Source organism: Sus scrofa, chromosome 1 (genome assembly GCF_054392235.1).
Source record: "Sus scrofa isolate SSC_HxYL_T2T_F1_AM1 chromosome 1, Sscrofa_HxYL_maternal_Yorkshire_Landrace_v2.0, whole genome shotgun sequence".
Classification (NCBI taxonomy): domain Eukaryota; kingdom Metazoa; phylum Chordata; class Mammalia; order Artiodactyla; family Suidae; genus Sus; species Sus scrofa.
Genome location: NC_139383.1, coordinates 147,498,792 through 147,516,831, shown reverse-complemented (window position 1 = coordinate 147,516,831; position 18,040 = coordinate 147,498,792). Strand labels below are relative to the sequence as shown.

The following is an 18,040-nucleotide window of genomic DNA, read 5'->3' as shown; positions in this document are numbered from 1 at the left end:
AAATAAATCTACATGTGTATGTGTGGCATTCATAGAAAAGAGTGAAAAGGTAGACAAATATTTATCAAGATGGGAGGATTATTAGGATGATAAGCTTTTGCTTAATGCTTCTCTCTAGCTTTCAGTGTTGCTTTTGTCATCAGATAAATGTGACTTCAATATGAATTATGAGCTATAAAAAATTACATGGATAGAGAATTCTTACAGGAAGACTGGGATTAAATTAAAAAGCAGGTTCTCCTCTTAGGGTTGTATAACAAATATTTTTATGCATGACTGGCTTATATGATCAATATACAGGATTTATTCATTAGTCATGGCTCAAGACCCAATTTGCTTGGATTGTTTCAAATAGTAAGATCATACTAAAAATACAACTGGGTTTTATATTTTTCTCTTAAAATTCTTAACCAGTCCAATCAACCAAAAATGAATAACATATATCTGAAGAGAGCAAGATATAACTACTGTTTCTTATATACAATTACAAAATCCCTTTTATTTTAAAACCTAGACATCATTTAGGTCTACTGATCTGAACTGCTTACTCTCAAAGTAGATGTAATTGGTCAATAAATTTAACAGTGACTTTTATCAGTTTTAGAGAATGACTAATAGCCTTGGATTAAGGCATCTTTGGAATACTTGATAAAATACACATATACTTAATAGTTATGCTGAAAAAATAAGGCCTTTAGTAAATAATACCCCCCGATACCTTTCTGTTCTAGATAAAGGATGGTACCAAGCATAGTGTTGCAAACTAGGAAAAAGGCAAATATGACTTCCAAGTACTTTACAGAATTTTCCACTTGATCATATTTTTAAATACATTAACATCATGGCATTTTACTTTCACTGGTCTTTGGTCCTTGAGGGGCCCTCACTGAAATGGTGACTATTTGTTCAATGGACTGAGTGAATTAGAACACTCAGCAACTGTGATTTCTAAATTACTGCAGTATTGGCTTAATGCTGGTGTTAATCAGTGGGAACAGACTCTGAAACCAGATGAGTTAACCTTGAGTTTGCATCCACTTCACAGCAGTGACTGCAGTTTCATTCATGGCTTCTGGAAGGATTGTTGGTCCATCCAAAAATAATTTATTAATAGATATGTAAAGTAAGTTTGCATCACTGGCCTTGAGTTTAAAATTGAGATATAATTCACATAACATAAAAGTCACCCTTTAAATATGTTCAGTTCAGTGGTTGTTAATATAGTCACAGGATTGTGCAAATATCCTCGCTATTTAACTCCAGACCATTTTCACTACCCCAAAAAGAAACTCCACACCCATTTTCCGCCCCCCTGAACCCTGGCAACTATTAGTCTAGTTTTTGTTTCTATGGATATCCAGTTGTCCCAGTGCCATTTGCTAAAATGATTATTAGTCATTCCCTGAGTTTTCTTGGCACTCTTGTAAAAAAAAAAAAAAAAATGACCATAAATGTAATGGTTTCTTTTAGATTCTCATTTTTTTCTATTGATCTGCATGTCTATTCTTATGCTAGTACCATACAGTCTTAATTAATGTAGCTTTGTAGCAGGTTTTGAAATTGGGAAGTATGAATCCTAGAACTTTGTTCCTCTTTTCAAAGTTATTTTGGCTATTTTGTGACCTTGTATTTCCATATGAATTTTAGAATCAGCCTGTCCATTTCCGCAAAAAAGGCAGCTGATGTATCGATAAGGATTTGTATTGAATTTGGGGAGTTTTTTGATGATATTGTAAATGGAATTGTTTCCTTAATTTCCTTTTGGATAATGTATAAAAAGTAATTAATTTTTGTGTATTAATCCTATATCTTGCAATCCTGTTGAACTTTTATTAGCTCAGTATAGGTTTGTGTGTGTGAATTCCTTAGGATTTTCTATATACAAGATTGTGTCACCTGAAAGAATAGTTTTACTACTTTCTTCCCATCAGGATGCATTGTACTTCTTCTTTTTGCTTATTTCTTGGGCTAGAAATTTTAGTTTAGTACAAAGTTAAATAGAAGTGGTGAGGGGACATTTTTGTTTTATTCTTGATCTCAGAGAGAAGCTTACAGTATTTTGCTACAAATATATGCTAGCTATAATTTTTTGTAGGTGTTGACTATCAGGTTAAGGAAGTTTCTTTCCACTTTAGTTTGTTAAATGTCTTAATTTTAAAATATTTCTCAACTATCAAAAGCTTTTCTGCATCTATTAAGATACTCATGTTTTTTTTTTTTTTGCCCTTTACTCAAATATGATGTATTACATTATTTTTTCAGAAGAGTTTGTGAATAACTGGTGTTAATTATTCTTCAAGTGTTGTATAGAATTCACCAGTAAAGATATTCATTCCTGGACTTGCCTTTGTGGAAGTTTTTTGATTATTATTTCGATCTCTTGTTTAGATTTACTTAAATTTTAAAATTTATTCTCAGTTTTGGTAGTTTGTGTTTATAAATTTGTTCATCTAGATTCTCTAACTTGCTGGCATACATACCCCCTTGTGATACTTTCATTTCTGTAAAGTTGGTAGTACACTTTTATTCCTGATCTTGGTAAATTGAGTCTTCTTTTTTTTCTGGTTTAGCTAAGGACATTTCAATTTTTTTTTCCTGCAAAAACCAACTTTAGGTTTCAGTTTTCCCTACTAACTTTTCTACTTTTTCATTTATTTTGACTGTAATCTGTATTGTTCCTTTGTTCTGCTGGTTTTATGTTTAGTTTTCTGTTTTTTGGTTTTTTTCTAGTTTCTAAAGGTTGAAGTTTAGGTTATTAATCTAAGTCCTATATTTTTTAAAATATAGGCATTTTGGCTATATATTACCCTTTAAGTACTGCTGCATCCCATGTTTTGTTATATAGTGTCTTTACTTTCATTAATCTCAAGGAACTTTCTAAATTCCCTTGTAATTTCTTCTTTGACCCACTGGCTAATTAGGAATGTACTGTGGGTTTTTTTTTTCTTTTTTGAGGGCTGCTCCCTCAGCACGTGGAGGTGTTCAGGCTAGGGGTCAAATCGGAGCCATAGCTGCCAGCCTGCACCACAGCCACAGCAGCGCAGGACCCGAGCCTGGTCTGTGACCTACACCACAGCTCATGGCCACACTGGATCCTCAATCCACTGAGCAAGGCCAAGGATTGAAGCCATACCCTCATGGATGCTAGTCAGATTCGTCAACCGCTGAGCCACGATGGGAAATCCAGGAATGTACAGTTTAATTCCCATATACTTACACATTTTTCAAAGTTCCTGTTATTTATTTCTGATTTCATTCTGTTGTGGTCAGAGAAATACTTTGTATGATTTCAATTCCAATAAAAATATTAAGACTTTTAAAATGACCTAACATAATCTACCCAAGGGAGTGTTCTATGTGCGCTTTAAAAGAATATGCATTTGCTGTTCCTGGGTAGATTGTTCTATGCATGTCTGTTAAGGTTACTTGAGTGTTAATTCTTCTGTTTCCTTGTTGACCTTCTCCCTAGGCATTCTATCTGCTATTGTAAGTGAGGCACTGAAGTGCCCAACTGCCATTATTAAACTATTTTATTTCTTCCTTCAACTGTATCAGTTTCTGACTCACATATTTGGAACTCTGTTTTTAGGTACATATGTGTACATAATTATGTCTTCTTGATGAACTGATCATTTTATCATTATGTAATGTCTTTGTATAGCAATTTTCCCCCCACACTTGTGGCCAGGTCGAACCTGTGCCACAGCTGTAACCAGAGCCACAACAGTGACAATGCCAGATCCTTAACTCGCAGAGCCATGAGGGAACTCCTCTAGTAACAATTTTCACCTTAAAGTCTATTTTGTCTGAGATTAGTACATCCACTCTAGCTATCTTTTTGTTAAGCTTGTATGGTATATCTTTTTCTTTTTCCTTTCAACCTATTTGTGTCATTGACTGAAGTGTGTCTCTTGTAGGTAGCATATAGTTGCCATTTCTACCTTTTAAGGGGAGTGTTATTTACATTTATATAATTACTGATAAAGTAGGATTTAGTCTGCCATTTTGCTGTTTGTTTTCTACGTCTTGGTTTACTGTTCTATTCCATTATTTCCATGCCTTTTGCTGTTAGTGTTTTCTAGCATGCCATTTTAAATCACTCTGTATCTTTTACCTTATATTCCTTAGTTATTTTCTTAGTGGTTTCCTTGTGGGTTATAATTAACACCTTAATATATAGCAATCTGTTTGGATTAATATCAACTTAATTTTGGTAGTATACACAAATTTTGTTCCCAAATAGGTGTTTGTTTCCTCTCCCTTACTTTGTACTATTATTGTCACACATATTTTGTGCTTTTTTGCTTTGTGACCATTATTAGCACAATTTATAATTTTTTTAAAATGCAGTTGCCTCCTGGGAGTAAAAGGAGTTATGAAGAAAAAAATGAATTTATGTTGTCTTATATATTTACCTATGTAGTTACCTTTATCAGTGCTCTTTATTTCTTCATGAGTAACTGTCTATTGCCCTTTTATTGCAGACTGAAGAACCCTGTTTATTATTTCTTGTAGAGCAGGCTTGCTAATGATGAATTGCTTTTATCAGGGAATGTCTTAAGGAAATTAGTTTCCTTAATTTGAAGGATTGTTTCATTGGATCTAGAATTACTGTTTACTACTTCAGATATGTCATCCCATTACCTTCTGGCCATCAAAATTTCTGATGATAATCTCTTGCATATGAATCAATATTCTCTTGTTGCTTTCAAGATTCTCTCCAAGTCTTTGACAGTATGATTATATGTCCAGGCATGAATTTGAGTTTATTCTACTCTGGGTTAATTGAGCTTCTTGGGTATGTAAATTAATATTTTTCATCAAATTCTTTAGTTTTTGGTAATTATTTTTTCAAATATCTTTTTCTCTTTTCCCATTACGTGAATCCCATTATGCATATGTTGTACTCTTTATGGTATTCCTCAGGCCTCTGAGGCTCTATCAATTTTTCTTCATTCTCTTATATTCCTCAGATTGGATAATCTCAATGGACATATATTCATGTTTGCTGATTTCTTCTGCCTGCTCAAAACTGATGTTGAACATCTCTGAGGCATTTTTCATTTTAATTACTGTATTTAAACTCTAGAATTTATATATAATTACTTTTTTTTTTTTTGTCTTTTGTCTCTTTAGGGCTGCACCCATGGCATATGGAGGTTCCCAGGCTAGGGGTCCAATCAGAGCCGTTGCCGCTGTCCTATGCCAGAGCCACAGCAATGCCCCATCCTAGCCACACCTGAGACCGACACCACAGCTCATGGCAACGCCAGATCCTTAACCCACTGACCAAGGCCAGGGATCAAGCCTGCCAACCTCATGCTTCCTAGTTGGATTCATTTCCGCTGAGCCATGATGGGAACTCCTATTATTTCTTCTAATTGATGTTTTCACATCATTTTCATACTTTAGTTCTTTGTATATATGTAAAATAGCCATTTAAAGTCTTTGCCTGCAAAGTCCAATGTCTAGACTTCCTCAAGTAGTATTGAGTTTTACCACTGTGTATTTGACATACTTATTTCTATGCATGTCTCATAACTTTTTGAGGAAAACTGGACATTTTAAATAATAATGGGGTAACTGGAAATAAGATTTACTGACCATTTTGCCAAGGGTGTTGGGTTGGGTGTAGTTGCTGTTTGTTCGACCTAATTTTGTGAAGTCTATTTTCACTGTAAAGGGTAGATACTGAAGTTGTGCTCAGGTAGTTTCATATGAGCTAACAGAGCTTTCCTTAAACACCTGAAACCAATAACTCTTCCAGTCTCTATTATATTAAGGGTTTTGTGTGAATGTTGGGACACTTCGATACTCAGCCTGGAAGCTGACAGCTCTACCTTAATCTTCACTTTCTCCTTGTCCAGATGATCAAGATCAACCTAAGGTGAGACCTTAGCATGTCCTTAAGTCTTTCCTGAGCAGAATCAACAATCCTTGGCTTGTGTGAAGTCCTGAGCATGCACTTGACCATCTAAATTGCCAGGAATGTCAGAGATTTTCAAAGCCTCTATGACTATCTCATTCCTCAACTTTACTTTTACACTTGAAGTTAGCTATTGTTCATTCCAGTGACTATTCACTGTTTCAGGAAGCCACAATTGCCTCTTGATTTTTTTTTTTCCATTAAATGTTCCTGTGGAAAAGGCTTTCTGTATCTGGCAATCCGTGATCAGGAAAAATACAGACTTGCAAGTGGGGGTCTTCTAGGAAACCACCAGATAATTCTCTGGGAATGAGGCTTTGAAGGAGCTCCAATCCCATTCTGTTCCCTCAAGTGGCTGCTGCTTCTACCTTGATTGTGGACTGCTGGTTTTCAATGATAAGGACAGCTGGAGAAGGGTGGAGTGGAGATAGGGCAAGTTAAAATGCCACAAAAGTTACTATTCTTGGATCCAGCCATTTCTTTTGCATAAATACTCCTTGGGTTGCTGCAACGTTAATTTTGACAGTTCTGAAAAAAGTTAATTCTGGCAATTTTTGTGAATTTTCTCCTTGTTTTTGTGGAGGGGAGAATTTTCAGAGGTCCTTACTCTATCTTTCCGGCTGTCTTTAAATATTTAATGTCCTTTTATTTCTCTTAACAAAATGAATCTGGTTAAAACAGTAAAGCCACCACCAGTGACATTTCTAGGCATTTACATGTTTCAAGCTCAACTTTAAAGAGCAGCATCTATTGGAACAACCAAACTAGATATAGAATGGCTTACAGAAAATGTCCATACTCCAATGAATGTTGCCAACATTTTCAGTAGGCAGACTCAGTTTTCAAAATGTTTTCATTATATAAAAAGAAGGAAGGAAACACCTCCTGCAGCTCAATACCAAAAAAACCCCAAACAATCCCATCAAAGACAATTCTCCAAAGAAGACATAAAGATGGATTAAAAACATGAAAAGATGTTCAACATCACTAATTATTAGAGAAATGCAAATCAAAACTACTATGATGGCCATTATCAAAAAACTACAAACAGTAAATGCTGGAGAGGGTGTGGAGAAAGAGAACCCTATTACACAGTTGGTGGGAATGTAAACTGGTGCAACCACTATGGAAAACAGTATGGAGACTCCTCAAAAAACTAAAAATAGCATTACCATATGGTCCAGCAATCCCACTCCCGGGCACCTCTCCAGAGAAAACCATGATTCAAAAACACACATGTACCCCAATGTTCAATGCAGCACTGTATACAACAGTCAAGACATGGAAGCAATCTAAATGTCCATTGACAGAGGAGTGGATAAAGATATGGTACATATACACAATGGAATATTACACAGCCATAAAAAGGAAATAATGGCATTTGCACCAACATGGGCGGAACTAGAAGTTCTCATTCTAAGTAAAGTTAGTCACACAGTGAGACACAAATACCATATGCTATCACTTATACTTATATGTGGAATCTAAAAAAGGATACAATGAATGTATCTGCAGAACAGACTCACAGACTTTGAAAAACTTAGTTACCAGAGGAGACAGGTTGGGGACTGTGGGTTAGGGATGGAAATGCTGTAAAACTGGGTTGTGATGATGGTTGTACAACTATAAATGTAGTAAAATTCACTGAGCTAAAAAAAAGGAAGGAAGGAAGGAAGAGAGGGGGGAGGAAGGAAAGAAAAGAAGGAAGGAAGGATAGGAAGGAGGGAAGGAGAAAAGAAAAAACTTCAGATTATTATAGTCTCAAAATTGTTGAGAAGCAAAGCCTGACATTCTTTAACACAGGTGGCAAGGATAATCCACATTCTGTGGTAAGGTGAATGGAATGGAAGTGGGAGGTGGGCAGGAACCTGGCCAACTCTTGCCAAGTCTCTTAATTACTTACGGAAATGACCTCCAAATGCTCCACCTTCTGCTCAGCTAGCACACTGCACTGCCAATACCTTCCTGTCTCTGATGCACAAAGAGAACAACCTAGGCTGTAATGCAATCTCTTTTCCTGACCAAGGATAACAGTCATTCAGCTATGACCAATCCCTTTCCTAGAGGCACCTGTATCACTTTCAGATCTACTAGGTAATAGCACAAGGAGGTACTTCTTGGGTAGGAATATTGAGATTTGAATGCTTTTTAGATAGAAATGTAGCTATTTTCAAGAATACAGACTTCATAAAAATCCTCTCAGTTTAAGAGAAGGCAAACCATTGAGTTCTCTGGTTGAGGATCCAGCATTGTCAATGCTGTGGCTCAGGTTGCTGCTGTGCCCTGGGTTCAATCCCCAGCCCAGAAATTTCCACATACTGTGAGGGTGGCCAAAAAAAAAAAAAACAAAAAACAGCCCCAAACAAGATATTCACTTAATTCCTGGAGAAATGTAGAAAAGCCTCATTAGGAGTAAGCAAGAAAGAATTGGTGGAAACCACAAAAATGATAAGCGCATAAAAATGGCCAGGGTTATGTAAGGATACATTTAAAAAATAAGATTCCCTATTTTAAAATAAGGTTACAAGACTAGGAAATGAATTTACATCTCAATATTTAGTTACATCAGGCTGCATTAGCGTTAGCCTAGTTAATAAATTATCTGAATAAAAAATGTTTTGATTTCCCTGGGAGCAAGGTATCGGGCTTGAGCTTTTTACAGTAAAGATAAACATGTTTGATTTTTCAATTCAGGAAACAGAAATCTAATTCTACTATTAATAATTTCTAAAACTGGCTTTGAAAGAGTTTACCAAAATAGGTATACATTTTAGGGAAAACTATAGGCAAAGCCTCGTACATCAACTGGTATTGAAGTCTTTTTTTTTCTTAGATTGCAAACATTTTAATTTGTAATGCTAAATGTAGAAGAAAAGTGAGATACACAGTAAGCTAGACAGACAAGCCAGAGTGTGCAAGGTTTTAGTGAATGTTGAGTACCATTGGCCAAAGACGTTTGTTTAATGTAGACCTTGCTCTTCCCGAAAAGGAGGGCCAGATAACAAAGGAGTTCATCATTCTTTAAGCTGTTTTGTGTGTAGATCATTTTTAAAAATGTTAAAATGTGCTTTCTCTGTGTCTTACTCATTGACGATGAAACATTTCATCTACTCAATGTTATATAACTGAGGATTCTGCTATGATAACAATTGGGCATTTTGAAGAACACTGATAGGGTTAATCCACTTAAAACAGACCCCTTTACATTGTATCATAAGAAGGCCTGTGCCCAACAGGGTATCCTGGATTTTTAAATTTACCATTAACCATGTATCAGATTACTGATGTAAACTTACCTGAATGACTATATTTTCCAAATAACTCACTCTTCTGGCATTATACAACTGCATGAAATATTCCTCTACCTAGTGTTAACACTTGCTCCAAAAAACCACATATATAATAAATTTATAATTTCTGCAAAGCTCTGGACATAATTCAAATATTTAGAATGTAGGCCAATTTTCTCCAGCCTACAACACTCCTTTATAATATCAAAAGATTAAGAATGACATCAGTGAATCCATTACAAAATTTTATAATGAACAGAACCAAAGAAGACAAATTCTGAGTTCCACTTCTCATCAATTTTGTTGGGTGCTCCATCAATGATTAAGGTTGAGACCACCTAAAGGCTGTCTGCCCAGCCCACTGCTGGAGGTCAACACATATTGTTTATAAAGGTACAGAGAGGCTACTTGCATTGTTACTCTCTTTGTAAAATTTCCAACAAGTTAAAAGTATCTATATCCTTATTTCAACAGAAGCCTGAATATCAGGTTAGCAATTTCATAGCTCCATTTTAAGATATATGATTGTAAAGGTGAAGCAGAAAGATGTTGAAACATATTACTGTCACTTAATGATAGATAGCAGTAGCCACTTAGGCTTAAACCACATTTGGAAAATTTCATACCACATTTTTCATCTCCCAATTTATATACATGTAGAGGTTACCCTAAAACTTCAATTATTCCAGAGGATCAAATAAGCGTTACATTTTGAGATAGATCTTCAGTTCCTATTATACTACAAGCCTTTGAAATATTAAGGCTGAACAGGCCAAGTTATGAAAGGGACAGAGGAAGTAAGAACAGTGGAAATACAGTTGGTAATGTTCTGCCTTCACCATTCTATGTGGATAGTCTGCTTTCTGGGCAGCAGGTGGTGTGACTGTGAAAAGATCACACATTTGTCAGTAACTATGCAGGATTTTTAGCACTGTGAGAGCCTAGCATTACAGATTTAGGACAGTTAATAAAATTCAATAAAGCAAATTTTTGACAAGTCCAAAATTTTTTGAAATAATTTTCTTATCAAGTAAACCTTCTTGGGGCCTCAGAGAAATCTCCATAATTAAAAATATTTTTTTTTATAAAGTAAAAAAACAATCACTTCACAGCAACCAGATGAACATCTGGCAGCAAAGCAACATGAAAATGCCATCCTTTCAAAGGAGGAACAAATACATGAATTCTCCATTAAAAGCTTTATCTTTTGTCAGAGCATAATCTCACACTTTCCATTTGTGGCCTTTCTGCAAAAGCCCAAGGCTGAATTGAGCCTGCTCTTCCCGACTTTTCTCAATGTTATCTGGACAACAGTGTGTCAAGCACATAAGAAATCTAGGGTCAAAATGTAGATTATCTAATGCACCAGGTATTTAAATAACAGTGCACAGGCTATATTTAGAATCAACCTGCTAAAAACTAGTAGCAGAAGTAGCTGAAGCCTGTTTATCTGATGTAATAAAAATATTTCAAAGTCAATATAAATTTAAACATAAACCCATCTAATGAAACACCGGAAGTCATATTTTGATTTTTCTCTCCCTTTCTCAGTAGCCAGAAAATGTTCAAATCTAGAAAGAAAAGGATCAGAACTTTTAAAGCCCAAAATATCTTCAAAATCTTCTCTTTAAAAAAAATCTTATCAGAAAATAAAAAGTTCAAAAATTATTTTTCTGTAAATAGTCTTCCAAAATAAGTGTGTATTTCATCTATAATCTACATTTTTATTTTTAAAACCCCTCATAAAAGTCTCTTAATATGTTGCAAAGGTTTACAAACAAGGTTGTAACTTTCCAGGGCACCCTTGTGAAGCCTCTGCTGTCATCTAACTGGCTGCCAACTCAGGCACTCTGTCCTTACCTAGTCCACCCTCCACTGCTCTTCAATACTACTGAGGTTTGTAGGGTTTGCTGAAATTCATTAAAAACATGAGGAATAACCTCTGGGGGAAATAATTCTCTGGGGACAGAAAGAGAAAGGAGAAGATGACAGGTAGCAATGAAGGTATGTGTGTCCAAAAACTGATTTAGTTACATTATGAACAGAGTTTTTCAGGGAACTGAAGCTTCCTCTACATTAGATTTGGGCAGGTGTATCAAAGTAAATACTCTGTCTGCAAGACACACTTCCAGAGAAAGAAAAACACAGAAGACAAAGGGTCCTTAATTTGAGGGAGGATATATTCCGACGTGGGGGCAGGGTGAAGGCATTTCGGCTCTGAAGCTCTATCGAGATATTTCCAGGTTCTGCAATCCTGGAGCTGGATAGGACAGGGCAGGATGATAGGATCTGTTGGTCTGGCTGGGCTCTTTTGTCCCGCTGCTGCACAATGTGCGACTTGCAGGAGACTGCAGTGTCAAGCTGGCAACACTCCTGAGGCTCCTGAGTGTCTATCAGCTCAGTAGGTCAAAAGTCTGCAGGCACTGGGTGGAGCAGCAATAAGCCACAAAACTAACAGCTGCCCTCCTGCAAGGGGAAAGAGGGAGAGAAGGACACTGTGAGTTCAAGAGGAAAGTCTCAGGATTCCTTCCATTAGAGACAGTCTTCTTGTCAAAATAAAGGACTAGGTGTGGTCAACCAAGTACACAACAGAAATGTAAATTCCTTCTAAAACTGAGGAATGAAATCAGATGAGTCATGCACATGCTCATCTGGTTAGCAGTTTTCAGATGACGTAACATCCCTATGCTGGCAGCTGAGGAAGAATAAGCTTCATGCATGTTACAGTCTGAATTCTGCTTATTAGAACCAACAGCACAATGACAAAATTTGAAATACATTATAAAAAAAATCACGTAGCAGAAAACGTCACCAATTTATCTAGAACACACAAACACACAGAACTTAAAAAAACATAGTTTTGGAGTTCCCGTCGCGGCGCAGTGGTTAACGAAACCGACTGGGAACCATGAGGTTGCGGGTTCGGTCCCTGCCCTTGCTCAGTGGGTTAACGATCCGGTGTTGCCGTGAGCTGTGGTGTAGGTTGCAGACGCGGCTCGGATGCCACGTTGCTGTGGCTTTGGCGTAGGCTAATAGCTACAGCTCCGATTAGACCCCTAGCCTGGGAACCTCCATATGCCGTGGGAGCGGCCCAAGAAATAGCAAAAAGACAAAAAAAACCAAAAAAAAAAAAAAAAAAAAAAAAAAAACCAACAAACAAACATAGTTGTAAGGAATTTATCCTACGAATGTATTTCTGCAGGTTACCAAAGAGGTTATTTCAGAATCTGAATAACAGACTTTGAGGATTTTCTCCCACAGAGCAGAGGAGTTCTATCTCAAATTCCTGTTTGGCAACTTTCTTCAGTAAGTCATGAGCCCTCTGATCCACTCTGTGCAGCTCTAGCAGTTAGATGACTTGTTTTCCCACCAGAAGTGCTATCCTCTGGTGAGAAGAGAATGTAACCTATTGCCGTTTTCATTGGACCCCCTGTGCCAACTGTTTTCTATTTTTCCCACCCCCTAACTCAGTCTTTGCCCTTCTCTGTAGTTCAGGAAGGTGACATCTAAAGACCCTACAAGCAAAGCTGCCTGGTTGCTGGTTTCTGGCTGAATTAGGCCAGTGGGAGGCATAGCAGGAGGGAGAAGGGCATGAAGAGAGAAAAGCTGAATATTTTCCTTTTTCTTCTCTTTTAAAAAAGATCTAGTTAATAAAGGTATAGTTACATACAAACATATAATAAAATTCACTCACTTGAAGCTGATGAGTTTTGAACTACAATTGTTTAACACCACAATCAAGATATAAACTATTTCTCATATCCCTAAAAGTTCCTTGTGTCCAGTTGCAGCCAGCACACCCCCCCAAAAAATTCCCTGCCAAGTCTCTGGCAAACATTGATCATTTCGTTTCTCTGTGAGATCTGTGGGCCATTGTAATTCTCTAAAAGCTTTGCCATTATCTCATCTTGGATGATAAAAATCTCAAGACAAGCGCTAGACCTAATTTTATGGGTTCTTAGATTTTTGAACTAATCCTGGATTCCCTTATCAACTTGTTCCAACTAGGTTGGCTGATGTGAGGATAACGTCCCTGTGGATGGACCCTCCTGTATGGCTCCAGTCCTCACTAGGCTTTAGTAACAATTTTGACAACCAACCAGGCAGTTGACAACTCTGCCTTAGCCTTTACTTCCTGCTTGCAGAAAATCTCAGTTTCAAGGAGAGGTGGGCTCTTGGGGACTTCTTGGGACTATTCTGAGCATGCTCACATCCTTATGCATGCACATGGCCTTACATACTCCCATCATTATGTTAGTGCTTTTCAAAGCCCTTATGGAAAACTCATTCCCCCAATTTTCCTCTTCAGCTTTATGGTTAGTGTATTATTTGCAACAGTTATCCACAGTTTCAGGCATCTGTGAAGTTAAGTATTTGCCCGTAATTGTTTTGAAAATTTTTGACAAATACCCTTAGAGAAGAGGCTTTTTGCACTGGTGAACTCTGACTGACCTCAAAGTTCAGTCAAATAAAGACAAGCTTGCAAGCAGGGTTTTTCAGTGAACAACCACACAGTGACAGAGCTCTGGAAATGGGCCTATGAAGATGCTTCATCTACCTTCTACCCCTTTCCAGTTGCTTCCAGGCTGCTGGTTTTAACTGTGATTGCAGATTCTGGGTTTTCAATGTTAAGACTAGAAGATGGATTGATGCCCACATTCTCCACCAAAAAAAAAAAAAAAAAAAAAAGGCTAGAAGATGGGACTATAAATCTAAATATCACAAAATTCTCTGTTCCTACTGAGATTCAGTCACTTTTTTTGAGTAAATACTCTGCAGATTGTTCTAAGCCTTTTATTAATTTTCAGAGTTACGAAAAATTCAGTTTTGGTAATTTTTGCCAGTTTTCTTACTGCTTTTATAGAAAGGTTGACTGTTTCTACTCCACTGGGCAGGCCCCTTCTGACAGCTCTAGTTCTCAAGAGCCTCCAGATCTTCCTTTGTCCTTCATACCTACAGATTAAGAACAGTAAACCTTCCTACTGCTCTAAGTTCCCAGGTACTTTATCACCCTTGCGGGTACTCTGAACTCTGCCTGAACTTCTGTAAATTGTCCCTCTCCATCAAAATCCCAGTTTTTGTGTGTTTTCCAGCCACTACCCTGACTGATTTAGTATCTGCTAAATGGAGTGGCTTAAGGAAATAGTTCATCAAAGTGGGATTCTGGGGTTAGGTTTGTGGTTGCATGAATGACCTTCTTGCTAGGGAAAAATGGAAATCACTAATCTGTAGTAATCTGTAGTAACTGTCGAACAGTCACTTAGCCAGTGGAGGTGAGGCAGCTGCAGCACTTGATTGCTGTGCATCATGATGATTTCAAAGACTGTTGAGGGAGATGTTTTCTTGTGACTGATGAAGAGATACCCCCAAATCCAAACCCCCTCCGAAAGGAAAAAAAAAAAAAAAGCTTAGTGCCTTGAACTCTCAACTCAAGATATAGGTGGAGCATCAGAAAATTTCTATGGTGGCCTTTAAAGAATTCTTATTTTATGAAGCTGTGGTAGGGATATGCCTGAGGCCTGAATGTACAGGTAAAAGTGTATCTGTGTTAAGTCTCTTACGCTAAGGTCAAGGTTCTAGTTGGGAAGGGGTGGGGACTTGAGATGGAAACCTTGATCTTCTATTATCTTTAAATGTTCTTCACATCAGAAACGGCCCTTCTTACCTTCTAAGAAAACAACATTCACTTGAATAAAAATATTTCACTGACATCATCTGGGGTGGTTACCTAAAATGGAAATTCCTATTTTCTTCAGGACCCATACCAACAATATGCACCGCCTCTAGGACCATAGAGAGAGTAAAATCCCAGCATGATTCAGAGGGTTAATTGCAAGGGCTGCTCCTAGGAAAGATTATGTACATGAAGCAGTTGTAGAATCCTGCCAACTTTATTAGCAGCAATCTGGAGAGCAAGCGTGGAAATGAATTCTATGTACATCTGTCAGTGAGAATAAATCTAAGATTGGATCAGGCCAGAAAGGGTGCTTCACAGAGGCCTCAGGATTTAATGTGTTAGCTTGTGTTAGCTGAAGTCTTGACTCAGCAGATGCCTACAGTCAATGAGACAGAGATGCTCCAACTCACACTGCATAGTCTAAACGGAGGAGATCAAAGGCTTAGAGAAATAGGAATGCTGAAGTGGCTCCAATGTGGCATAACCTGCTCAGCCACCTCCTAGATACCTCTGGGAGGGTCAGGATGGCAGTCCCTTCACTAAGGGGTGAGGGGAATATAAACTGGAAGGAGCAAGCACACTTGATATGACATCTGCCTACTACAGGTGAGAGAGAAAGCCTGCAAGGATTTAGGTGTCTGCTACACATTGGTAAAGTTTCAAAAGGGAAAGAAGAGTTACCTCCAGAACTGCCCACTATGAAGAAACAGATTCATGCCTGTGGGTCACTTTGGATTCTGAAGGCAAAACATACTTTGTAGACAAAATACATTCTGGTTCTGCCAAGATGGCGAGCCCCATTCCTCCAAGGTCCTTTCTCTTACAACTAGAACACCTGGTCATAACACAACAGATGATCACTGGAAGACCTGAAGGACGGAAAACCTAGGACCCCAGGACATGAGAAGCAACATAGCAACGGTGAATTTCTAGGTTTCTCCATTGCCTCCCATATACCTCAGAAGTAGAAGCTTCCAACCCAAAACCACCAACAGGCAGAGACAAAAAACCAAGCCAAAACAAAAAACCTCCAAGAAAAGCTTGTTCTCCCTATCCAAAGGATTGGACAGAGAAATCTATAGAATTTCTATAGAAAGAAAATAAGTAGTTGGTTTAGGGCTGGTTTGGGGAAATACAGAGGTGATAGCTAAAGGGTAAGAGGTTTCTTTTAGGGTGAGAAAAATGTTCTAAAATCATCTGTGGTGTTGGTTGCATATATCTGTGAATATGGGAAAAACCACTGAATTGTATACTTTAAATGGGTGAATTACATGATATGTAAACTATCTCAATAAAACTGTTAAAAAATAATGGCACTGATGGTGTTCTCTTGTGGGCAGCAGGTTAAGGACCTGGTGTTATCACTGCAGTGGCCCAGATCATGGCTGTGCTGCAGGTTTGATCCTTGGCCTTGGAACTCCCACATTTTGCAGGCACAGCCAAAAATAATAATAATAATAAATAAATAAATAAATAATAATAATAATAATAAAAATATGGTAATGAAAGGAGAAATAAATAAACCCAGAATTAGAGTGGGAACTTCGATATGTTTACTCTTAGCAACTGACAGAACTACCAGACAGATAATCAGTATAGGTATAGAAAAACTGAATATCTCAGTGAACCAAATAATCTAACTGACATATAAAATGCTCTGCCTAACAGCAGCAAAAATACACTTCCTTTTTTTTTTTTTTTTTTCAAATGCCCATGTAACAGTCACCAGGACAGATTGTATTTTGTGCCAAAGAATGAACCTCACAACTTTGAAAGAACTGAAATTATACAGAGAACACATCTGGCTTTATCTCTGATATGTAAAAAACTGAGAAGTCCTCATTTATTCCTGTTCATACAGTAAGCTGAACAAACTGAAAATCAGCAACTGTTCTTCCTTTCACCAGAGAACTGAAGTTGTAGGGCAACTTGTAACCTCAAATCTGGTGATAAGGTAACTCTAGAGTCACAGCTGAAATCTGCTTACCTGGACAGAAGATGGTAGAATTGCTGGAGGCTGAATATAGACAACCTGGGGCTACAATGTTAAGGTGACCTGCACACATTCTTGGGTTTTACCTACAGGAACCCTACAGGCTGTCACGGCAAAAATCCAAAAAACGATCCCCTTGCTGCTTACTCAGGAGGAAGAAAAGAGCAGTTTTGTATAACATATCCAGACCATCCTCCATAATAAAAGACTGTTCTCCAGAGGAAAAGAATCTACCAGAGCCTTGTCCCAGTTGGGGAAGTGCATTTTTCCCACTCCAGCCCCTTCTAGCCTTCCCATCCCACCTAAGAGAGGAAAGCAAGCGATGCAATGCGAGAAAGATTTGTGAAGGTCACAGCCTAGAAATATAGGCCCACTAAAATATTGAGATATAATCATAAAATTGAGAATACTTCCCTCCTTCATTCACTACTAGACTGAGTGGACTCCAGCATAAGAATGGGGGTTTACAGATAAAACAGTTGCAAGATGCAACTCTCTGAAGTGGAGTATATAGGGAAGTCCAAAGCCAGGTGAGAATTAAAAAAGGCTATTAAAGGAATCTGATTTGAATGTGAAGCCTCTAGTACCTACTACAGCAAACATTAAACAGAGCCCAACCCCTAACCAGATTAAGATAAAAATCTTACACTAGGGAGTTCCTGTCATGACTCAGTGGAAACTAATCCAACTAGTATCCAGGAAGATGCAGTGCGATCCCTGGCCTTGCTCAGTGGGTTAAGGATCTGGCATTGCGGTGAGCTGTGGTGCAGGTCACAGATGTGGCTTAGATCTGGATTGCTGTTGCTATGGCTGTAGCACAGGCTGGCAGCTCAAGCTCTGATTCACCCGTAGCCTGGGAACTTCCATAGCTGCATATGTGGCCCTAAAAAGCAAAAAACAAAAACAAAAACAAAAAAACCCCCCACACTAAATGCTTTATTTAGCTCAGTTCTTATTGCCCAATAAAACACATCTGGCTTTCAACAAAAAATTATGAGAGATGCCAAAAGACAAGAAAAAGCACATGCTTAAGAGACAAAACCTCAGAACCAGACTCAGATATGACAGAGATTGTCAGAATTATTACAGGGAATTAAAAAAAAAATAGAACAGAAAATCCAAGACCTGTGGGACAATTTCTAAATGTGCAATAT

The 18,040-nt window shown here is 37.7% G+C and overlaps 1 protein-coding gene across 32 annotated transcripts in view; it reads right to left on the bottom strand.

Moving 5' to 3' along the window:
- Positions 1-6,761: 6,761 nt before the first annotated feature.
- LRRC28 (leucine rich repeat containing 28) overlaps positions 6,762-18,040 on the bottom strand; it is a 196,049-nt gene continuing 184,770 nt past the window's right edge. For 21 of the 32 annotated variants that reach the window (XM_084975690.1, XM_084975717.1, XM_084975796.1 and 18 more), the window contains one exon: positions 8,746-11,682. In XM_084975690.1, the coding sequence (XP_084831816.1) occupies positions 11,610-11,682 (73 nt within the window). In that variant the 3' untranslated portion in view covers positions 8,746-11,609. Of the gene's footprint in view, positions 11,683-13,774; positions 13,877-18,040 lie in introns of all 32 variants that reach the window. The other 11 variants (XM_084975674.1, XM_084975723.1, XM_084975670.1 and 8 more) reach the window with 2 other exon arrangements.